Below are 25,435 nucleotides of genomic sequence, written 5' to 3'. Positions count from 1 at the left end.
AATAAAGCAGTTTGGCACGAGAATATTTTTCTAAAACCAGACTGGTTATCTAACAGCAAACTATTACATGACAAATAATCATACAGCGCAATGTGAACATGTTTCTCAAGTATCGAAAGAGCTGCATGGTAAGATAGAAATAGGACGATAATTCGCAAAGTCATCGACACTTCCTGATCCTTTGTACGATGGAACCACTCTAACACATTTAAAGGCGTTTGGAAAAACAGACTGAGATAAAGTCATATTAAATAAACGTAGAAGAGAATCAGTAATTACAGGAGCAGCAATTTTCAGGAGTTTGCAATGGACATTATCTGAACCAGTACACTTCGCCTTCAATAACGAAGAAAAGACAAAGTTACTTGAAATAGGAGGGATTCTAAAAACATGCTGATTTCTGAGTAAATCATCAACAAATTCCTGTAACTTTACAAAATTACCAGAAAAAGAGAAATGGTCGAGATGACTATTAATATTTGTAAAATAATTCATGAAAGCGTTGGAATGTCAGTTGGTTTACTCAAGGACAATCCATCTTTAGCAAAAAATGGGCTCTTACAAGTATTAGAGTTAATGATACTATCATAAATTCGCCAAATAACAGCAGGATTAGAATAAGGTGAACAGCTTTGTTCCTTAAAACCTTATACTCAGAGCAAAGCTTATGAGGATCATATGATTTAGCGCGTTTAAGAGTCTTGTCACGCATTTTCATAACATCTGAAATCTCTCTTGAAAACCATTCTGGCTGTCTGAAACGCTTAACACGTCTTTTGACGAAAGGACCATGTAATTAAAAATAATATTGAAAATCGAAATCCACGTATTAAAAGCATCATTGTAATGAAATAATAACTAATGTATTTCGCTTGTTGCCATTTCACAAGACACGTATTTGGTCAAACACGCAGACGCATATACTCACTAGCATACCCTACATCCACGAAAATGCAACCAAAGCCAGTATGTCTTCAGATGTCCTCGGGGTAAAGTCTATCTGACTCATCCACCCACGCTGAGAATTTTACAAATATTTCTATGGTCATGTGATTTTTGTCTTTCTGTGTTTTTAGGTAAAGTACAGCATCCTTTCTGACGAGCCTCCCCCCCGCCGTAAGTTAATGTATTGGCGGCGAGCTCAGGAATTATTCAAATGAATTGTCTGTTGTGTTGTTTTGAAGCAGATCAGATTTTGGCCTCATCATTTTATCCTTAAGTGACTTTTAGCCATATATCGTTCGCTTAAGAGTTGTCTCATCATTAACATTAGAGTTGCCGCATTGGCGAGCCCAAATTTATGAGTTCCAGAGTGCTTTGTGTGTGTGTGTGTGGCTTTACTCGGAGATCCAACAACACTACAGCTAGTCACTATACAGGAAGGAGTGAAACCCATCAACGCCCTCGATACTTTAATAACCAGACTGATTTCTTGGTTTCCTACGTTGCCTTAGGTATGTAATCAGTAGTTTTTTCTATTTTTCCTTTTACAAAACATTGACCAGGAATCAATGTGTTACTTTCAATATCACTTTTTTAATACTGAGATTACAGTCAGAAGAGCATCGTGACAAAAAAACTAAGAACGACATAAGATAACGCGCAAACATTCTATTGTGTGAGAGACAAGACACTCTGCTGCGTTGTCTTACCTCAAAATGAACAATTTATTTTCGGTCGCAATATAAAACGTCAAGCCTTGGTGACAATAGGGATCATGGTTCGCCACAGTTACTGTAATGGACAATTCAGCCAATGGGTAAGTTTTTAAGGGAGAATTTTATGGTCAAATGTATGGTACCAAATCAAGTTTATCCACAAGAAAACATTCGCCTTCTGCAGTCGCTCGCGCAAGACTTTAAACTTCAATCTACATTTAACTCGCACTCAAAACATGCGGTACTCACTCATCTAGCAAAGACGCCCGTATTATAGCCACCCTGTCACATCAACCAAATATCTATAACACATAGCCCTAGAACAAATCTAAGTTCTTTTTCAATTTTGATCAGGACACCTTAGCATGGTACAAGTTCAATCAACCACTGAAAAATATACACACTGACACACACTAGGGAGCCGTCATTATTTACGTCCTAGGGGTCGCAGGAATCTGAAGAGGTCACTCAAAAATTGAAAGTTGCAAGGGAGGGTTGCTCAAAATGTGGAGAGGAAAGGGGGTTACTCAATTTTTTGGGCGAAATTAAGTGAAACACCTCTCAGATTGCACCATTGCACACATCAATTTCTCAAAATTTTCGATACGAGAGGTGGTACACCCCCCTCTCGTGCTCTACCTCTTTGGGTTTTCTAACAGTTTTACTTAGTTACAAACAAATTGAAAAATACCTCTCAGATTGCACCAGGCTGCGTCATTGGGCACAGCAATTTCTCAAAATTTCCCATGCAAGATATAGGACGCTCCCCTCTGACACTTTCCCCCTCAGCCTCTCGCGTGTTCTCCTCCTGTACATTCAAATTCTGCCCACTCAGATATCCTGGTGAAAACCCTGTCATGATACCCATCCAAATTAAACAATGATGTATGTGGTTGCATACTGGCTATTGCGTGAGCTTTGTTGTGACTTTGAGTTTCATTTTATAAGTTTCGCCCTTTTAAAATGCATGACACAATCGATGATAATCTAGCAGGGTACACAAGGATTTGGAAGGTCTTTACTATGGCTGTATTTTTCTAAATTATATTAAATACATGTATTGAAATTTAACCTTTCTATGTAGGGGTTTTAGTTAAATTTCTGTGTTAGAGAGGGGGCCGGGAGAGGGGATTACTCCAATTCACTGTGGTTGGCAGGGGGTTTACTCGAAATTTCAGAGTTTACGATGAAATTCCTCCGACTCCCAGGCCGTAAATAATGACGGTTCCCTTACGGAAACAGATTTAATCTACATATACGTCTAAGTTGTCCAGGGTTCACATGACCTCGGAGACAACTTTGAGAGCTTTTCTTTGTGCAGTCTTGTTTATGGTTGTTCGAGCGCATTAGTCCTTTCATGTATGTCGTCTTTTTTGTTTGGCGAAACTGACTTTCTTGAAGGTTTTATAACCATCCCAGCAACCCTAATGACCTTTGGTCATATGTTTCATTTGCTCATGCGTAGTCTGGCCGTAAAACTTACAATCATGGTGTTAGTAAGTGGTAGCATGCAAGTTTGAGTGCACATTGTGTACGGAACTAAAAAACTCATCAAACAAGTAGAAGTGAAACCAATACATACGTGCCTTCGGTAATAGGTGGTTTGATGAAATTTGATTTGATGGTCGTTAGACATGCTGAAAGTATTACAATCAGTCCCTTTCCTGCTACACATCATACACCATGGACAAGCATTAAGTTGCGACTGGCAGTACCACGGTACTTTTCTTAACAACAACACCGATCGCAGAGAATCCAGAAAGCCAAGGAATAAGCATGCAAACGTCATTGAAGGAGTATGAGTGACACAACTCTGCTTTATAGCCATTGTAGATCTCAGCTTTGCTGTCAACTGTTTAGCGCGGCCTATTCTGAGTGGCATTAGCCGTACTGCAGTGAATAGAATAAGTCAAGTATGGTCTGCTTCATTTGCTTGAAATATACCTGAAGAGAAAATTGCTTCACAAATTTAGTTACCGTTGTTCGCAAACTTTGCTACAAAATGCATGGTGGAGAAAGCAGTACTCATGGTCTATATATGATTATTTAGGGGCACAGACGGATTTTGTCAACATCACTTGACGATTATGGGAAACTACTGGGACTGAAAAGGATTCGCAATAATTAATTGAATTGATTTTTGTTGCGACCAATTGCCAAAAACTAAAAAGATGATTTCTGGTCAATTATTTTGATACCTAGACCAAAAACATTTTTCATTTTCACTATCTATGAGTAACCTTTCTCTAACAAAGAAATTTTGACCCCCACTTAGAAAAGTTAAAAATCAAGACATGTCGTAAAATTTACCAAAAAAAGCAATAGAACAGACCTTTCATATCCCGCTAGATTATCATCGGTTATCTCATGATAGTTGAAAAAGGAGAAACCAGCAAAATGAAATGTAAAATGAAATCCGAAGTCACAATAAAATGCAGATATAAAAGCTCACGCTATAGGCTAACCAGTATCTAACCATATAATATTGTTTACTTTCGATGGGTATCATGACAAGGTTTTCACCAAAATATCTGACAGGGCAGAATTTGAAAGTACAGAGGAGAGAACACGCAGGAGGCAGAGCAGCAGTATCAGAGGAGGTTGTACTCTCTCTTGTGTCGAAAAATTTCAGAAATTGATGTGTGCAATGATGAAATTTGGTGCAATATGAGAGATGTTTTCAATTTGTATTTTTACTGAGTAAAACTGTTAGAACACCCCAAGGGGGTGGAAAGTGCAAGAGGGGGTGTACCCCCTCTCGCATCGAAAATTTTTGAGAAATTGATGCGTGAAATGGTGCAATCTGAGAGGTGTTTAATTCATTTTGCACCAAAAATTGAGTCATCCCCCTTCTTTCTCTCCACATTTTGAGCAACTCTCTTGTAGCTTTCAATTTTTGAGTGACCCCCACCTCATATTCCTCCGACCCCCAGACCGTAAATAATGATGGCTCCCTTAGAGTAACCATTGTAGAACACATCGAGTCCTTTTTATTCCGGAGTAGAACCATACGAAGTCTTTCAGACTTTCTTTTAGCTACGTGTGGACATTGGTCAGACTCGCTAGCTAGATAATAATCGCAAAAGCTGAGCTACAATCTCTGTACGGAGATTGATGCTATAGTAGACCCTAGAAAAGAATAGTCTATGGTGGTATTCATCATTTTATGTATAATGCTGATATATGAAAAGAGCAAGTTATCGGTAACCAGTTTCCAGAACTGTTAACCAGTTCACGGCTCGGAACCACTTTGACTCTGAGGAAGTTGGAAAGTGCTGTCCATGCGCGCGCATTCTAGAACGTGTGAAGAAGATGAACGTGTCATCTGCGACTGAGACGAGTGGTGATAGTTGAGGAACTTCTCGATTTATTCGGTGGGAATTAGAATCACAGGACAACTAGGTACATGACACAATTATAGGATTCTGTTTTACAAACCCCATGCGTAGACCGGCCAAGTCATCCCTACCTCCACCCTACCCCTGGGACAGACTTGTCCGCTGTTCCCCATATAAAATGTTAAAAATTATGGATGAAATATCGAGTAGGTCTTATTACGATGAATGCGAAGTGCTTTTATTTAAATAGACAGCTTTGTCCCGGACATGGCAGCGTGCATGAAATTGATATTTTCTGGTGAAATACGCCCGGAAGTGACATAGATCCTGGCAAAACATACCATTTATTGAATTACAATATGATAGGATCGTTTCTTTTACAGCCATCGTCTGTGAATCAACATTAGTGTGAAAAGCAGAAACAGATTTCTACAGCAGATCGGCATCAGAGATGTCAGTACAGCCACTTAAAGAGTTATAAGATTCTTTTGCAATTTATCTTGAACATTTCCAAACAATTATCAATTATTTTAACTTTTCAGAGCACTCCGACTCCCTTGACAGTGATTCGATCATTCGATCGATTTGAAAGTGTTATAAGCAAGGAGATAACATGGCAAAGGATCTTTTTGGAGGCTTTGAACCAAAGGTAAATACAAGATACTTCTTTGGTTTTGCTGATGACGTCACTCCTTGCACGTCTTTGGTCTTTCTAATATTCCCTTCATGTCACTTTTCTTACTAAACCGCCCTTATTCTGTCCACAGCTATTCTACCTCAAAGTAAAACCATCAAAACCTTGTAAGGGTATTCCTTATCTTCACTGAAGGCTGCAACGATGAAGCCCCCATATAACAGCAGATGCTACAAAATACAATCAATTTGCCATCCAAAACATTGCCAAGGAAATGCTGAGTGACCTTGTGCTAGATATAATGTAGATGTTTGCATGTTTAATATTCTCATATTTTGCCCTACGGGCTAACCAAGGGCAATTAACCATTCGGTTGACGGCCAAAATACGATAACATTGCACTCGGTGAATTTCTTGCCTCTTTTTGACTTGGAAGTGTCATTACTCCTGTTTTTGCAAGAATAAGCAAAATATTTTCATAAAATCGTGACACCATATTTAAGTGTTACTCCTTGACTTTAATGTTTATACACTAAAGCTGTTACAACTTCCAAATACATTTTCCTAATTTATTTACCATTCGAGCCTGGAGTTCGTGGAAGTCTTACTTAGATTTCATTATAGAGACAATGACAAAATATTGAAATCTTCGGAGTTCTTTTGGTATATCGTGAAAATTCTAGCAGTTCCTTCTCAAATTTGCCTTTGCAATGCGGTTAACTGCTGATCAGTTGACTTTATCAAAAGACAGTTTATCCATAAATGAACATTTCATTAGCTCTGTTGACATTATAGCATAATAGCATGGAATGTCAAGTGCACTTTGACGTGCTTACTGAGTGTAGTGCAGTGCAGTATTGACTCGCTCTGTCTTCTGAACTTGTTTAACAGCGCATGCCCGATGAAGCCGATGGCAAAACTTACGATGAAGCTGACGACGCTGATAGGTAAGAATGACTTACCTTTAAATGAATAAATAATTGTAGATCTATTGTCATATTGTTGAAACTTTTCAATGATGGGGTATATGTATGAATGAAATCGCTCATATGCTGGAGTCCCTCGAGTTTCTCTTTAATACGTCGTTAACTTCAATACCAGTAAGTTAAGAGATTTCTGCAAGGTGGAATAATCTATCGGTTCGTTCAGAAAATCGAGTTAGTTTGGAAATTCATGAAACTTCAATATTCACATGGAAGACATCAATTGAACGCTGTTATGTGCTTCCATTTGAACAGAACTAATGGAAGTCGGGCGTATCAAATTTAAATAACATCTTGTTTTATCAAATTATAACATTGGCCTAAACTTATCAGTGCAAAATCATCACAATTTGAATAAATCTTGATTAGGTCACCCCCTAGAACCGAAATGATCGAGTTTCTGGGCAAATATGTTTTGATTATAAATGACAAAAATGACCTAAAAAATTATAAACACAAATTTTCATAATCACGAGAATAGAGTTTTAGAGTTCAGTATACAAGTACCTTTGAAGAAAACTTATTACTTTCCCCCAACCACTCCCTGAAACGGAAAAGGAAAAAATAGAATGTCAGATGAAAAACAGTTTTCCAGAAGACCATACTTTTACTGAACCAGAACACCTTTACACTTTGATTGCTCGCCTATTGAATACATCTTTCAAAAAAAAAAAAGCAGACGAGTTTAGATTAAGCGCAGTCGTTCGAGAGCACACTGTAATGTGTAGACAACTTGGCATAATTACCTATTGCACTCCCTATATATTTCTGATTCAATTTCTCATCAAAATGTGTCACAGGGTGTGTATTCACTCCGAAATTTATTTTATTTTATTGTTCTATGCATAGGTGTGGAGCTAACATCAGTGAAATATTTGGAAATGTTGGAAATGATATACTGCTGTACCTTAAAGGTGGTCAAAGAAATGAAGGAGAGAGGGACAAATTCCTGCAATATGTCAGGCAGGGAAACATAGGAAAGATCAAAGAGATGATGTCGGTAGGTCATCTTTTAGTTTTGGAGAGACGTTGATGAATAATAATCACAATCATATCCATTCATAATCCAATAACACTTGGTAAAAATTTGGCAATACATAGTCAATTGTTATAAACATACAAAACAGCACAGAACAGACAGTAAAGCACCGGTACACACAACAAAGTCAAATTCATGAAAGAAAGATATATGGATCTGTGGGCAAAAGACCAAGAATTAATGTCTGGTGTTTCGAAAATCGTAAGCGAATCCTGCCCCACATTTGGCCCCCGCCATATATCAGTCAAGTCAAAATAGGTAGTGGTCACCAACTAAGTCCCAATGTCACTGATGCCATCAGCGATCATTTGTCGAAGAGAGATATCGTATTTATCTAACAGCTTGTGATACCTGCTTGTGATATTGCATCAGAGCGACACGTATCATTTTGACGTTCCTAACCAAACCCTCTATGATGAATACGGTATCGAACTGAAAAGGAGGTTAGAAAATAAACAAAACTTAGAAACTTTTGCTCAAACTTTCATCAAGCAACTTTTCAACCACTCTCTTTGAAAATCAAGAATAAAAATCAGGGGTCACTGAGCAAATTTTGGTACTGGAGACACGAATTACCAAATACTTACATACATTTGAAATTCAAAATGGCCACCGCCCCAGTGTTTTCTCTATGGAGTAAAATAAACTTCCCAAATTTCACAAGTTTACTTTATAAGCTTCAAAATGAGCCCCGACAATTTATCGATCAAAAGAATATTGTTACAAGTTTAAGAGTCCGAATATCTGTCCCCGAGGCGCATTCTACCCAGATTTGTTCTGAAATGAGGTAATCATGTGTATGGATTAGAATAGAGAGATGAATCAAACATAGGTGCTGCTATTTTGGAGCTCATGCTTGTTTCTGTTGATGAATCATTCGATTAGTACGAGGTTAATCATGTTATTATGGTAGTACACAGACTTTCACTCTAAATACTTCCCTCTTTCAAGCTCGAACACGTCAACAAAGATGAAAAATACAAGATGGAGAGAATGCAACCGAAAGCCTTGCAAATAGCCTCAGAGAATGGGTGTTTTCAAATGGTTCACTTGTTCAAGAAGGCTTGCGGAAAACTCGAAATTGTGGGAATATATCAAGCCAAAGGTACTTTAAAGGAAAGGGGTCGTCCCGTCTGCGGCTTTGCGTATGGGACCCATACGTTGAGTCTGTTTCTATGCACAACATATTCCAACATCCCTCGTGCATATCCAAAATTTAAAATGGCGGCTGTACCGACACAAGTGACAATATAAACGAAGTGACGCAACCAATGTGTATTTGACAGTCTTCCAGTAATTTGAAAGCTACAAGACTGGTGAATTATGTTCATGCATCAAGTGCTGAGTGTGCTTGACATTTGCTCGACATTGATCGCCAATTTCTGAGAAGAGGCAATGTTAATTAGCGAGGAAGTCGCGCAGCTGCAGACGGGACTACCTCTTCCTCTAATGTCTACGTGGCAGTGAACATTTTACATTTATTTCCGATGCGATTTTCATGCTATTTATTTTGCATTATACAATTGATTGATGGTAATCAATGTCAAAAAATTTGCAAGTTCAGTACACATTACAATAGTGAATGAACAATATATTGTATGGCGTCTATTCAAAGTAACAAATCAATCAAACTACGAGAAAGTGTGTAAGATCATATAATATATATAGTAACCTCTGCCACTGGCGTTTACGAGACAAAACATTACGTCATACATCTTTCCCGGTTCAGTGTGGTTTTCAACAGTGTTGTTAACATTTTTAAGACTAAAGATAGTCGCAAAGTCATTCGTAGCGAAGACAAAAAAGTTTCTCTCGATTTAAATTTCTGGAGAGGTATCCTATTGAGTGTGCACTACGCAGCAATTTTTTATTTTATTGTTTTGATGACGGCCAATGCTTGGACCAAAATATTCTACAGATATTGACTATGAAGCCGTTGAGCAATTACCAAAGATGGTCGCCAAAGCGAATCCAGCTTACTTGTGCGTGAACGAGGATGATCCAATTCAAGCCGCTTTCATGTGGCCGTCAGAGTTCAAAGACGTATTTGGACCAACGAACACTTTACATGTACTTCGGGTATGTTTGTCACGTTTATTGTACTTTACTTTTTGTGAGTGTTCCTGTTATATTTAGCTCGTTGAGTCGCGGACCCGTAGTATGATTTAATAACCCCATCCTTGCGCGGTGACTTATCATTGCACTTGTTCCTGCCCCATTTCGTCAAATTTCTGAGAAAATAAAATGATATTGGTTTTGTTGTTTCATCCTTCGTTCCCCTCGGTCGGCATATCCAAAAGCAAATTCACTAAATTCTGTACGCGAAATGCGGCCCAGAGTTTACTTTAATGCAAATATTATCTTTGCTTTGTCACGACACCGAAATAAATTATTGCGTACTAAACAACATCTCCAGCAATGTCCTGCTAAAAGTGCCAGAATTTTAGGCTATACAAATGTCATGAAAATGGCCAACAACAGGCCTGGATATCCAAAGTATAAGGTTAGGGCAATGAGAACTAAGGTTGCCTTGCTGCAGGAGATATCGCAGCCGAGTTGGCATCGTGACAACAGCTTAAGTATATTTTTCAATTTGTTTACAATATTCCAATACAACAACTCATACGCAGTCTTACTCCTCATGTTCCAATATCAACATTAATGCCTAACATTGGCAAAGATATGGTATTTTATTTATTCCCCTTAAATATTTGAAGCACACCAGTTTCTTCAAAAACAGGAAGAAGCTGATCAACAGATGTAGCAAGTCGACAGCATCAAACAGCTAGCTCATTTGTAATAAAAGTGAATCTTTAAGCAAATGTCAGGTTTTCATTTAACATCTGGCTTCCTATAATGGCTTGCCCTATATCTGTGAAAGCCTGCCAGGAACCTGTCATTTCACTTAGGCTGCATAACAGGCTTTTATACATGAGATTTTCCCATGAAAAATGTTAGTGAGATCACAGTGGTGAATATTTTAAGCTGTTTATTCGGCTGATATTTTTGAAAATCGAGTGATGAGCCCCTCACCTAACAGTGGCATGTAAACAAAACATGACCTACGCCTCCGCTTAGATATCCCCCAGGGTGTTGCCAAACCAGCCCGGCCATAATAACTTTAGAGAACGGTTACGCCGACATGTTCAGAGAGAGAGAGAGAGAGAGAGAGAGAGAGAGAGAGAGAGAGAGAGAGAGAGAGAGAGAGAGAGAGGTGTTATAGCACATGTTCATTTGTATAGTTCTTTTGTTATGACATTGATCGTTTTCAGGAAAAGTATAAGTTCTGCAAGAGACAACTGACAACCTTCCTTGAAAATCTACTTCACTGTTGCCATACACCAACAGAAGTGAGAACATTGTTAAAGGGTAAATGTGATAAGAAGAGCGGAATCTTTCTCAATGACAGATTGCATTTGGTCTACGATGCTGTTAAATATGAAGGGAAAGGGGTAGGTGATCAACCTATTGTCTGTTTCATTTTTATGTGAAAGTTTGTATTCAACCACAGATACATAGATAAATACATACATACCTACATACATACATACATACATACATGCATGCATGCATGCATGCATACATGCACACACACACACACACACACACACACACACACACACACACACACACACACACACACGCACATACATACATGCATGCAGGCATGCATGCATACATACACACACATACATACATACATACATACATACATACATACATACATACATACATACATACATACATACATACATACATACATACATACATACATACATACATACATACATACATACATACATACATACATACATACATACATACATACATACATACATACATACATACATACATACATACATACATACATACATACATACATACATACATACATACATACAAGCATGCATGCATGCATGCATGCATGCATGCATGCATACATACACACACACACACACACACACACACACACACACACACACATACATACATACATACATACATACATACATACATACATACATACATACATACATACATACATACATACATACACACATAGTTTTTGTTTTGTTATTTCTCTGGCAACAATCTGATTTTTTATTCTGTTTTCTCTGTTACAGTTTGTTGCTCATCGTTGCTCATCGCAAGAGAGATGTAGCTCAGGAACACTGTCAACCATAGTATTTGAAGAGAGCATGATAAAGACAAAGATTGGAAACTTGGATGCTAACAAAGCTGCAGGTCCAGACCAAATAACAAATAGAGTACTGATCGAGTGTAAGGGACAATTATCTTTTCCGCTGTCGATACTATTTAGTAGATCTTTGAAGGAAAGACACATACCATCTGATTGGAAGATGGCTAATGTATGTCCGATATTTAAAAAGGGGAAGAAAACAGTACCAGGTAACTACAGACCTGTGAGTTTGACATCAGTTGTGTGCAAGCTTATGGAATCATGCCTGAGGGACAGTATTATTAGCCATTTGAAGGTTCATCGCTTGATTAACACATCTCAACATGGATTTGCATCTGGTAAATCATGCCTGACCAACTTGCTTGAATTTCTAGAAGACATAACAGAGTATGCTGACAAAGGGTCTCCAGTTGACATCATTTATTTAGATTTTGCCAAGGCGTTTGATAAGGTTCCACATAAGAGGTTGATTCATAAACTGCATATACATGGAATAATGGAAGACATCTCAGGATGGATACAGGAATGGCTAAGTAATCGGCAGCAAAGAGTGGTCGTTAGTGGTAAATGTTCTTCATGGAAACCAGTGACTAGTGGTGTACCACAAGGATCCGTATTAGGGCCTGTTCTGTTCGTCATTTTTATAAACGATATCGATGACAATATCCATGCTCGTCTTAAGAAATTTGCCGATGACACAAAGGTTTATAGAGAAATTCATAGCTTCAATGACCATGTAAAGTTACAGAGAGATTTGGATCATCCAGTGGACTGGTCTGATAAATGGTTCATGAAATTTTATACTGACAAGTACAAAGTTATCCATATTAGACATGATAACTCCAAAAGGAATTATGAAATGTGTAATGTGCCTCTAGAAGAAGTTGAAAAAGAAAAGGATATTGGAATTATAGTGCACAGAAGTTTAAAACCCAGTCGTCAGTGTTCAGAGGCACTTAAAAAGGCAAATCATGTAATTGGTATGATCAAGAGATCATTCACTTCGCACGAGAGATATCATGCTCAGGCTTTATAAGCAATTTGTGAGGCCTTGCCTAGAGTATGCTGTTCAAGTGTGGTCTCCTTGGTTACAAAACGATAAACGTTTATTGGAGAAAGTCCAGGCCCGTTTTACCATGTCTATCCGAGAATGTAGAGGCAAATCTTATTTTGAAAGACTATCCTTACTTGAACTAACTACCTTGGAAACTCGTCGTGTGAGAGGTGATATGATAGAAGTGTACAAGATCTTGAATAATATAGATGACTGCAACATAATAATGGAGCGATGTTTGTCTAAAACTACAAGAGGACATGTAGAGAAACTACAAAAGAAATTGTGTAGACTGGATATCCGTAAATACTCCTTTTCCCTTCGCATTGTTGATGAGTGGAACTCATTACCGGACTATGTAGTACTTTCGAAGGATGTAAATAGCTTCAAGAACAACATTGATAGATACTTCCGTACCATTAACAGGATCTGACATGGGATGTTATTATCGCAAGATAGTCAATCCCTAGTATACTGAACTGAACTGAACTGCAAGACTCAAGTTGAGCTTCAAAGGCAGTGGCTTGATGGGCAGCCCAAGTGGTTTCGATGGGGAGGAAGCAGTTGGGGATTATTTTTATTCTACCATTTGTTTTTCTTTTTGTTCTACGCACTATCCTACCCTATCCTACCTTTGGTCTATCTATTCCCCTGTTGTAATGGATTAATATCCAGTCCAAAAGGAAAATTCGCCGGGGAGTTCATCTCTTCAGCCTTCTTCCTGGTTGCACTGTTCTTCTATGAGGTTTTTGATGTCTATCATTATATTGTGTACTATTTTCTTCTTTCATGGATCGTCGGATCTTTTCTGTATGAACTCGTGCAGATTAACATCGTTGGCTGTAGGCTTTACTTCACTGATATCTGGAATATTCTAGATATAATAATTTTGATTTCGTTTGCCGCGGGTGTAATCATAAAGGATTTTGTCGATACAGGATATCACTTTGTCTTCTTCCTGGAAAAGTTGCCTGCCTTGACATTGGTCTGTATCCTGCTCCGCCGCATGCAGGCGTTTTACCTATCGGCATTAATTGGAAAAATGTTTTTGATATTCCTTGAAATGAGGGCTGAAGTCTTCCGCTTTCTTGTCATCTTTGGATACGTGGTCCTGGTGTTTGCGAGTGCGTTCTATTTTCTCTACCATCGTATGCGAAGTGGAATCTTCAGGCCATTTTCAACGTAAGTGAAACTTTGTAAATTCTGTTGTCTGTGCAAAGCGACGACACCTTAGAAAAATTGGCGATTTTATGATCAGTAGATGTATAGATCTTGCGCAGTCGCTTTTTCCACACACTCAAGATGAGGTGGATGTCAGACAACCGCGAATGCATTTTTCTGGAATCGGAGTTCAACATAGACAAAACGTACTACAGTATCTCCTGTGAGTAAGGAAAATATTCGTCCTTGCTTTGTCGTTTTCTCCTTCAGTCATCAACTTGGTAAGACTTGTCCAAAGTTTGATATTATTAGGCTATCAAACTTTGTACAAGACTTGTCCAAAGTTTGCTAGCCTAATATTGCGCCATTTTAATAGATTGTCGTCATTTTGTGATAAAAGTGTGAGGGGCGCAACCCACTTATACCGTCCCTTGATTTGATAGTCGTGAATTGTTTTACGGGCCATCATGGCCGGAGATAGAGTCACGCGTTCGACTGACGCCGGGCAAATTACCACCTGATCTGGTATGCAGAACCAAAGGCCTTGTAAACAACGACATGAAGCGTACGGTTCGAGATTGAAACAAGTGATTCTGAATCAGTTCTTGTTCGTTCTTGAGTCATTACGCCAAATATTATGTTCTTTCCAAAAAAGGTAGGTTGGTCGGGATTTTTTTGCACTGTTTTAGTTCTTATTCAAGTAATGCAGTTGCTTAATACAACAGTAGTGGTGAATAGTTCCTTTGTAACACGTACTCGGATTGGCTGGTGTTGTTATCACAAGACAAGACGAGTTTTTTATGCAATTAAGTGCCACCAAAACTGATTTGACTCATTATTATTAATATACAGGAGACTAAGCCGGTTGTCATTGACCACAGTAAGGGTTTAGAAATGAAATTATGATTCACTCATATTAATTTGATGGCATTCATGTAAATAGGAATGAACACTTAACATTTATGCTTATCAACTACACTATTAGTCCAGACACAAACCGCAGCTTGGGTACGAGCTCCGTCCTTACTTTCAGATGATTTTTGAAAATACTGTTCATCTATGTATTAGTCACTACGCTAGTTTAGCTCAAACATGCAATTCGAAAATGGACGACAGTATGGCTTGGTCGATCGAATATGTAAGATTCCGGTCGATTAACTCGCTAGTGATTTTGAAAGTGTCTGCACTGGGCTGAACGATGCGACGATGGAAGTATTACTAGTTGGTGCGTGAAAGGATGAAGAATTATATCAGGGCTAGAATATTTCTCATGGTAACACTACTGTCAGACCAAAAGAAACTGATTTTTTCGTCCCCACGATCGAAATTGTTTGCATAATAGACCCTCGAGAAGGTCTATGATTGCATGCTACAGACATCGCTAGCTGCCTTGTTGCTTCTTCGTAGCGCAACAAAAAATTACGTTAGAGATCCCGATGGATTTGTCACGGACTTGCATAATTCGCCTGATTTCACATGCCTTTTAAATGTTTTTCACTTCCGCGTTTTCGTAGGACTTTAAAAAGTTCAGGTTCGGCGGATGATCGTTAGGATAGGTCAGATAACAGGAACCACTCAACTTTTTCTGGCCTTACCGAGCAACGGTACGCCTACTGATGAGCGTATCGACACTCCCATGATAATCAGATAATTTAACTCCTTTATTTTTGTCTGCAGGCACCTGCATACTTATTGTGAACTACGCTTTCATGCGACAAATTCTAACACTAAATACTGCATTTGCTACTCAGATTCAATTCCTCCTTGCTGCACTTGACAATGACTATGTTTTCTGGAGGTGGCCATATTGAATTTCTACAACTGCTCAACCACAATGTTACCCGTGTAAATGCACTGTCGAATGGAACTCACGTGATCGATAACAGTAATATCTACGACATTATCGGGTTTACGTTGTACATGGTATTTTTGACGATGGCTATCTTCATCCTTCTAAAATTGTGCGGCGCCATGATGACCAATAAATACAGCATTCTGGACGTAAGTATGAACAATTAAGCTGAAAAAGAAAAGATTTTGTTTCTCATGCTTGCGGGCGCCCTCCTAGACTGTACACGTCTGTTTTCACTATCGCCCGAAAAAATTAACATCCGGAAATCCCGGTATTTCTCGCAGCAGAAAATGCTAGTATCTGAACAGTCACACATATATGATCTGCGTAGTTCTTATTGGCCAACATGGTTAAGTCGAACCCTGTAAGCTGGAAAAAGAAAAAGAAACAAACAAAAAGACAAACAAAATGGACAAATCTGCATTACCACATCATATTTGTAAGAGTGCTGGTATGAGAAACAAGTCTATAAATTTTGGCTTAATAATGATTTTTACCGTCTGTTAATAGAAATGTATATTCCAGAGAAATGTTATCACAATAGGAAGCGTTGAATGTCTATGCCCTATGCATCAGTCATGTCGGGACACATTGCGTTTAGGATTTATTATAACACGCCACATGCTCATTCCGTGTAGCTATTCGCCAGCATACGTCACGTGACGAGAAAATGGATACGTCTAGTCCCCACCGGATCGACAAAAGTGACGTCAGAGGGTATTTTTGAAAAGCTATTTCCCTAAGGAAATAGTTCTGACCAAATTTCGAAACGTGCCCGGTCACGTGACCGTAGTGTCGTCTGCAGCTTTGGAACAATGGCGGGTAACTAGAACGTGAAGCGCGTCCGGAATAGGTGACGACACATTCTCTAAAACAGATTTTCCAACATTTTCCAACATTCAAACAACGTAGGAACTTGAACAGCTCATCGACGGAAAAGATTAAAGTGCAACTAAGGATGTCGCTAGGTATGCTTATAATATTTTTGAAAGAAGGTGGTACCACGTACAACTGAAACCGCTGTGGAAACATCGCCCAGTAAACTTGTCACAATGGATTGTTGCCGTGCAAAATATCAAAACACATTAAAAACTATATAACAGTACAGCATGAACATGTGGTGTGTTATAAAACACCTATAGCCTAGTCTTTATTCGGGCTATAGCGCTCGTCTATTACCTCTCGTGGCCGTGTGTTACCAGAAACACATCGCTATACCCTCAACGTACGGCCTCGGGGAATAGCGATGTGTTTCTGGTAACACACGGCCCCTCGGGGTAATAGACGGGCGCTATAGCCCTCATGACCAGACAATAGGTGTTTACTATCTGCTGAATCACAACAAAATGTGTGCCGGAGCTGGTGCTCAGTAGTTCATAGTCTGGTCGACTTCTACAGCACCTGTCGTTCACCTTTCCGAAGTTATAAATTGACGTTTGACTAAATTCTATAAACGACTTTCGATTGCTAATTGTCAAGCCTAATACCTGTGAAAACATATATTTCGCAAACATATTCTTAGTGTATATTTATTTCTGCTTCCTATCGATGTATTGCTTTCAAGGAACGTATCGTGAGGGAATGGTATTTCAAGAGATCTGAGATCTGGCTACTGTTCATCAGACAGAAGATCATATTTCCACCACCGCACAATAAACTGGAAATTATTTTCAGAACATTGCTTGGTCTGAAACGATGCATTCAGTCGGTAATATCTATAAAATTTTAAGTTGGTGAACTTTGCTCGTTAAGGTTGTTTGAAAAGGATTTATGAGACTGAAGGCGAAGTAAATAAGCACAAAGTAATATATTCTATGATGAATTTAATGTCTCAAAATGTTGCATCAGACACTTCAAGTTACCTGGAAGAGTTACTGGGGAAAGTAACCTTGGGGACGAATATTCAGACTCGGAAACTATTATAATATTCTTTTTGCCTACCACTTGTTTGGGACTCACTTTTAAGCTTATAAAAAAATATCACCGGCTTGCTTTTCTGACAATCAGGAATTCCATTTTCCTGCATAGAGATAACACAGGGATAGTGGCCATTTTGAATTTCAAATATCGGTAAATATTAGGTAAATTTTTCCCTAGTCCAAAAATTTGCTTAAAGAGAATAGTTTCAAGTTTGCTTGAGGGAAGTTTGAGCAGAAATTTAAGTCTTGTATTTTCGAGTATGGTCTAGATCGACATGTTTACTTTTAATCGTTACGTATTTTCTACACAGGACAAGTGGCAAAATATCAAGTTTTCACGTGACATTAGTTTTCCGCCAAGCCTTTTCTATCGGAAAGAGTACTTTCCTCTTCTAATTAAATCGCCTATCTTAATTTTTAATGTTATGGGATCACGATTTCCTCATTTTTAGTCAATTTCATGTTCTTTTTTTGATTGAAATTGATGTCTTTGATTTGCAGGCTCTCTATCGTAGGTGTAAAATTGACACAAACCGCAAGGACGAGGAGCGGATTCAGGTGGGTGTTTTAGATAGTACAGAAACTGACTCCTGCATGTTGTGAGATAAAAGATGGAATGGTAGAGTATTGTTAATTAAAAATAATACATCATTATAAGTGGCATCAAGATGCTGTTTTACTAAGTCTTTAACGACAACGAGTGCCTGATCACTGAGACCTTGGAGGGCTCTGATGTACAAAAACGAAATTGTTCGTTTCTCATACTCGCATGCCATTTCGTCAAATGATAGAAATCTAAAGCTGACATACATATTTCTATAAAGAATTTACAAACAATCATTTTGTCCCTCTGAATGTACACAAACACACTCATCGACAGCTAAAAATTAACTTAAACTGCACTGCGTCATGCAGGTCATGAGGTTAATGTTCAGAAGGCATGGTGCTTCCGTCATAAAACCTGTAAAAACCCTCGCTGTAAAATATCCCCTGATTAGTTTAAATTCGGAGCAATAATTCATGATTGCGTCGTTTGATAAATCTTGCAAACTGAAACCTTCTAATGAACTGCGAGCAGAACTGTACCGGAGAGTGGCTGCAATATTCTGTGATATTTGACGCTATGTCTGCTTACCGCAATTAAGTTCACCAAAAAGACATGTTATTGTATCCACATAGTTTTTTCCCGATTTTTTTAAAAATTTATTTTAGATGGCAGATGGACGAGAAGATTTCATTCCAAGCTACGAACAGGTATTCAATATTAATTTAATGTACATGAACATTGATAAGTTGTTGTGTAATTTATACACAGTAGTTTAACTTGTGTGGGATAATTAAGGGCAGTGGCTGTCGTCGTTTGAAAAAAGAACACAGAAGCCCTCCGAGTTCCTGATCTTCTCTCTCTTGAAATGTTGGTACATCTGCGGAGCGGACATAATTCAGGCGTAAGTGGTTGATTCAAGTACGGGTACTCATTGAACAATTACCCGTCAGGCATTGACCCTAAATCCTGTTCCTCATTGTGTACCTTCAGCTGGTGGGTGACAAATGTCTAGGCAGTGAGTTGCCTGATAGAGTATGGTTTCCAGTGGACACGGCAGTGATAAGAAGCCGCGGGTGGAAATAATGGTTGCAAAGAATGAATGTTGATTTGCTTTTTACTTTCCTTCAAAGGATTCATTTCCACAGACATACATGAAGATTCCTCCAAGTTTGCAAGATAAACAATGCATGCGCTGATGGTGATATTTGTTGTTGGAAGTCGGTCAATGCAGGGCAAAGGATATCGATCTTTGCAGCGCTGAACAAAATCATGAAACTGTTTAACTGTCAATTTCTACCAAGTCTGGACATTATTTCAAGCTTGATACCCATTTTACTCGTATAAAATCGTTCTGGTTAGGGCCGAAAATTAAACTCTGTTAACTTATCCTATTAATGCTGGTGTCTTTTTCCCTCCAACAGCTTATTACAATTCTGAAAATTCGCTACTACCGAGAGTATGGCCGTAAAAACTGCCGGATACATGGACTTTGTGAAGACAAAACACACGTTTGATGCTGCTACATAAATACCAGTGTGAAGAAGAAGACGAAGACTTTAATGAAACGATAGAGTAGCAGAGTTGTTGGTCATCTTGGATGACAGAGGATAAAACAATTCGAGTCCGATTGTTATTCTCATTGATTGAGCATTAACACGTTACACTTAGAATAATATAAAGCTGTTGTGTAGGCAGGCTTATACTTTGTTAAAGATTATTGCTTGCAGTGGTATATATGAAAGTCTTTGACATTTTCGTGTTTGGGACTGATTTTAAAGAAACTAGTAAAGAAGCCTCTAGTTATTTACCTGTCACGTGATGGTAATGTAAGCAATGGTGACACCGTGGTTACCAAAATGTTCCTCTATATCTAGGCTATCAGAAAATGTATAATTTACAGGGGTTCTTAATCACCAGAGAATTGTTAGATTAAAAAGGTCAATTTCTTGTCTTAGAACCTTAACTTATACAAAACTTACCCATAACGTATTCGTCGTACGCCAGCGTATTCACCAAATTTTTTATTCGTTTTCAAGGTGTGACAGGACAGTTACAGGGGGAAGGCTGCCACTGGCTGGTGTTTTTCGCACAGGCAGTTTTGAAGGGAAATTTCACACATGCCTTTTGGGGAAGGTCAGCAATTTTTTGCGCAACTATTTGAAGCCAAGATGTGGTCGATATAGGCTTTGTCCAAAATTATAAAATCATAATACATTGGAGTCGATTTGGCAAACTATTTACAATTTTCTCCAACAAAACAAGCTATATCTGTACTGCTATATATATTTGGTAATTCATGTTAATGTGCATTTCAAACTATTAAGTTTGGAGTGGGATTACATTTTAAAAAGGGGCATCATTTTACATGATGGACCATCCTCAATTTCCTCCTGCCCACCCCCTCATAATAACTGAAGGCTCCCGAAAAGGGTTCTACATCAACTGTGAATTGCTATTAGACAGCTCTGTTTGACGTCATAGATAAAAGCAAAACAGGGCGCCCTCTGTCAGCTATCCTATTGGCGATATCTATTTTTTTTTTATTGCAGAAATACGAAACGCTTTTAATCAAAGTAAGGATTAAAGTTGGTACCGTGTGCCAAAATGAATGCATTAGAAACGCGGTGCAGAAGCGGAAGATAGCTAAATTACCAGTGTTCATCCAAAGTTGTTTATGTATATATCATCCCATAGAATCATTTGTTCTTAGGCTCGGTTATTCAAGATATCATCAAAATCTTATGAAGGGAGGGCATCATCCCGTCTGCGGCTGAGCTACTTTCTTGTTAATAAATATCGCCCCTTCCCAAAAATTGGCGATGAATGAAGAACAAATGTGAAGCAAATTGATTCATTTTTGCAGCTTCCCAACCACTGCAACACTTTGCCAAATAAACTTTTGTCCCTTCGTTTATATGAGGCCGTTCGGCGCTGCGGACACCGGCTTCGGTACATCCGCCATTTCAAAATTCTTGAAATGCACAAGGGATGTTTGGATATTTTGTGCATAGCAACAGACCTGTTTTATGGATTCCGTACGCACAGCCGAAGACGGGACAACCCCTCCCCATAAACAATAATTTTAATCGGTAAATATTTAAGTAAGCCAGAATACGCCTCGCGGTAGATACTCGGACTCTCAGACGTTTACAATATTTTGTCTACAACTTGTGCGGCTTAGTTCTTTTGTTTTTTGTTTCGATGAAAATCCAACATTTAACTTTTCCCTGCGTAGCTAAAAGAGGGGTGGCGACCATTTTGAATTTCAAGTGCCGGTATATATTTGGTAATTTATCTCTCTGGTACCACTGTCTTTACGGTGACCCCCGATTTTTATTCTTGGTTTCTTGGTTTCAAAAGGAAATGATTTAAAGTTTCCGTGCGGAAAGTCATAACAAAAGTTTAAGTCTTTTATTTTCGAGGCGAGTATACTACAATAATACTGCTTACTTTGGTGGTAGCTTGCAAACATTTCAATTATTCATGGGGAATTACACATGAAACAAAGTTGTATACTCATACACAAACGTGATTTGTTAAGCTTTTAGAAATTGTAATCATCGGAATTTTTCCCCAGAAATTGTAATGGATCATTTCATGTCTTCCCCTGTCTTCGATTGTAGTGTTGTGTTTTATAACACGATTGGAACTATTTGGGATAATTGGATCTTAATATTTTTCAAATTTCTAAAATATATTAGGTTTCCTATGGCTGAATGTAACAATTTTTAAAATTAAAAATTACTCTTGAAAACAAGTGCATAATTTAAAAAGAAAAGCAGATGAGCTTACGTTTGCAGATGAAACATACATTACTTTACTATCCAAATGTCCCAAATTAGTTCCAATCGTGTTTTCATCACTTGATGTATTACGCCATTAAAATTCATGTATAATTGTTTATTGTTTGACCCGGACATTTCTTTTTAGTCGTTCACGACTCCTTTCGGTCTTATCATTCATCGTTTTTCTTGTATTCCTGGCAAAATATCGATGTGTCAAGTCTTGCTGCTGGTACACATCATCGTCGTGTTGCTAATATCTTGAAGAAATAAGACGCCATTTTTTCTTCTTTTGGTGCTTGGGCCTTTCTAGAAATATGATGTTGCTTCTATCCAGAACAAAGGATTTGGAGAAAAAAAAAACATTACGGATAGTAAGCGATCAAACGTAAGACGAGGGTATGGAAATGGTAAACGGTCTGTCCGACGAAAGAAGGAACGAACCCATGAAAATGTCATCTATCGACGAAAGAGCTCTGAAGTATTTTCTTTATTTCTACCGCTTAGGAAAAGGAGACGCTCTCGCTCACCTATCCGCTGACGAAAAAGAAATCGCCCATCCGCCCTCATGAGGCTAATTGCGAACATATCCTGTTTTGAACAGTTTTATACAAGTTCGACTTTTTGCCGTAGGAACTTTTAGAGATATTCCAAAATGTTATGGTGAAATGCAAACGTTCATCATGTTGTCAATTTTGTAGTTCGTCTTTTTTAGACATATACGTTTGTAAAGCAGTGTCAGAATTAATGTTGTAGTCCTCCCATCCTGTTAAGGGAGGTGTTGATAATTTAGTTTGTGTTTTGAAACGTAACGTGCACGACGCACATCTTGAAGTGGTTGTTTTCATTAGAAAGTTTCGATCACGTAGAAGAGACAAACCACGTGGATATTTCTCAGTGAACATTTCCATAAAAATAGATCCTATAACAGGAAATATCATACTATAGGAAAGAGGCCGCAACAGTCGATGTTTGCGATTTGTATTTTATCGCTCTACAGTGATCCGAGTAACTCATACCCCCATCCTGACTTCTTGTTGAATAATTACCACACACAAGGTGATAGGGTGGAAGATTTGAGTATAAGTCCATGGCCGCGACTTTGTTATCCTCGGATGAATATTCAGTGAAATTACGTTCTTAATCACAGACACTAACAAATTAAAGTCTTCGTCTGACGGAAGAATATCTCATATTAAAACATAGTGTTTATTACAGTTCTTGTTAGACACTGACGTGATTTATGGGTGATCATATAACACCGCTTTCACTTCCAGATTATTCAGGGCACGCGCCAGTGAATCCTTTTTTATGAACTTAGATAAAAAGGAATTAATCTACGGAAACATTAAAAATAGTGCGGTAAATATCGTATTTCATTCGAAATAAACTTAAGATACAGGAAATATGGGTTAGAATCCAGGCTGCTAGCAGGAATTAGGCCAGGCGGGTCGGGGGGACTGAGCGAGGGTCACTTTTTAGAAAATGTCCTGGGAGAACGGTCGCCTTTTACAAAATGTTTGGGTAACGTTTCGCAGAAATTAATTTTATGAAATTGAATCCCAAATAATCGATATCAAATTTCAGGAGAAGGTAAAATTTAAAAATTTAAACGACACTTTTCAAAAATTTAAACGACACTTTTCAATATCTGATTATAGTTTAGGTGGTCCACCTTGACCAGCTGATTTTATGAAATCCTGTTACGTATATGGATGACCGACATCTTCAAAAGGAGCAAGAAAGAATGTGATACAGGAAGGGAAATCCATGGTAATAGCCACAGCACTCAACCTATTCTAAACTTAACTCCTGGAAGAAGAAGTCACTGCGCATAATGTTTCAGAATCTTTAATGGCATCGCATAAAGCAACCTGACGTCTGTGGATCCGTAAATCAATGTCTGTGTTTAACGTAATTTGATTTAGAGACCTAGGTGATCTTTTGTCGGTAACTCATCAAATACGTGAACGGTCGCATAATATTTTACTATACAAACTAAAACATTAATTACATTGATAAGACAATAACATCATCAAAGTATACATGCTGGTCTTATTTAATATATGGCATTCATGGCGTAGTACCATTTCGCTTAAAATCCTTAATTGTACAAATCATACGATGCGAGTATATGTAAAGATAAGTAAACACCCAAACACAATAATGAGGTGCATTTCGTGGTTTGAAATATTAAAAAATAAACATGATGAAATCGAGACAAATTTTACTTTTATTTTTTGCCTAACTTATGTACTTTAAAAATCCAGTTCGGTTCAAAGTTAACTGTCATATTTAGTTAGTTACTGATTTAATGCGCAGCACAAGCAAGAGTGTCAAATTGCCATAAAAATGTACGTTACAAAAGACGTGTTGAGAAGTTATCTGTTATGAAAAGTTTAATGTTTTACATGCAAGAACAGTAACTATGAAAAAATCAGAGGAAGACATTGTAGTTTAACAAAATGTGATCAACTGGCATATTGTCTCAAGTATTTCACAGAGCCGGTTTTCAAGAGCTCCACTTCTATGGCGCCCGACCAACAATTTCAGTTCAATGTCAAAAGTATGTTACGATCGTTCAGTATAAATTAACAAATAGACAGCCCAGAACAATTTAGTTAGTCTCACACAACAGTCCACTGAATACTTAAACAAAACAGCAAAACGTTGAAGATGTTTATCGTATTGAGCTTTGAGTGTCAATGCAAATGTAGCAGCCATACACAGTTAACGAACATTTCAAGACGATGACATTTTTCCGCCTTATGTAATCTTTATCCAATCGCAAGTTACACACTGAATGGAGTTGCTTTGAATATGTGCAAGTTTAGAAAAGTACAACGTTCTCCAAAAAACGTATTTCCTTAAGCCTGTTTTGGACATGTTTTTCATCCAAATGCAGACTCCATAGCTGGATAGATAATGATAAGATTAAATACTAGGGATGAAAAACCAGCCAATGCCGGTAACACAAACATGTAGTCATCAATACTTCATTATCTTGTTCTGTTAAGTTGTAGTTCATGGAACCATGATCTAACCCTAACTATATTACAAGTTCATGTTCATCAAATTTTTAAAACAAAGGCAACAACTAACATTTTAAAACAGTAACGAATGTTTCATGGAAAGTAAGTGTTTCTGCAAAGTTATACGGGCAGTCAGTAAATGTGTTTGCCAGTAGTGCGTTTGTATAGTTCGGCGTGACACGCGAAAATATGGTTTTTAGAGGCATGAAAAGTCAACAAACCATAAGTATGAACA

General features: G+C 38.1%; 2 protein-coding genes across 3 annotated transcripts; both read left to right on the top strand.

Moving 5' to 3' along the window:
- The first annotated feature begins 1,173 nt into the window (after positions 1 to 1,173).
- On the top strand, positions 1,174 to 11,201 carry LOC139152402 (uncharacterized). Of its 2 annotated transcripts, XM_070725523.1 has the most exons (7): positions 1,174 to 1,454; positions 5,539 to 5,645; positions 6,522 to 6,577; positions 7,463 to 7,613; positions 8,604 to 8,757; positions 9,571 to 9,731; positions 10,925 to 11,201. In XM_070725523.1, the coding sequence occupies exons 2-7, from the start codon at positions 5,610 to 5,612 to the stop codon at positions 11,141 to 11,143; spliced, it is 777 nt and encodes a 258-aa protein (XP_070581624.1). In that variant the 5' UTR covers positions 1,174 to 1,454; positions 5,539 to 5,609; the 3' UTR covers positions 11,144 to 11,201. The 2 variants fall into 2 exon arrangements, with proteins under 2 accessions (XP_070581624.1, XP_070581625.1); XM_070725524.1 differs by lacking the exon at positions 5,539 to 5,645.
- A 2,191-nt stretch (positions 11,202 to 13,392) lies between these two features.
- Positions 13,393 to 20,024, top strand: LOC139151989 (short transient receptor potential channel 7-like). The gene is made up of 6 exons (XM_070725063.1): positions 13,393 to 14,089; positions 15,820 to 16,069; positions 17,485 to 17,628; positions 18,341 to 18,397; positions 19,052 to 19,093; positions 19,808 to 20,024. The coding sequence occupies exons 1-6, from the start codon at positions 13,914 to 13,916 to the stop codon at positions 19,898 to 19,900; spliced, it is 762 nt and encodes a 253-aa protein (XP_070581164.1). The 5' UTR covers positions 13,393 to 13,913; the 3' UTR covers positions 19,901 to 20,024.
- The last annotated feature ends 5,411 nt before the right edge of the window (positions 20,025 to 25,435 follow it).

This window comes from Ptychodera flava, chromosome 15 (assembly GCF_041260155.1).
Source record: "Ptychodera flava strain L36383 chromosome 15, AS_Pfla_20210202, whole genome shotgun sequence".
Classification (NCBI taxonomy): Eukaryota; Metazoa; Hemichordata; class Enteropneusta; family Ptychoderidae; genus Ptychodera; species Ptychodera flava.
The sequence above is the reverse complement of the archived record's forward strand: the minus strand, read 5'-3'. Positions and strand labels throughout refer to the sequence as shown.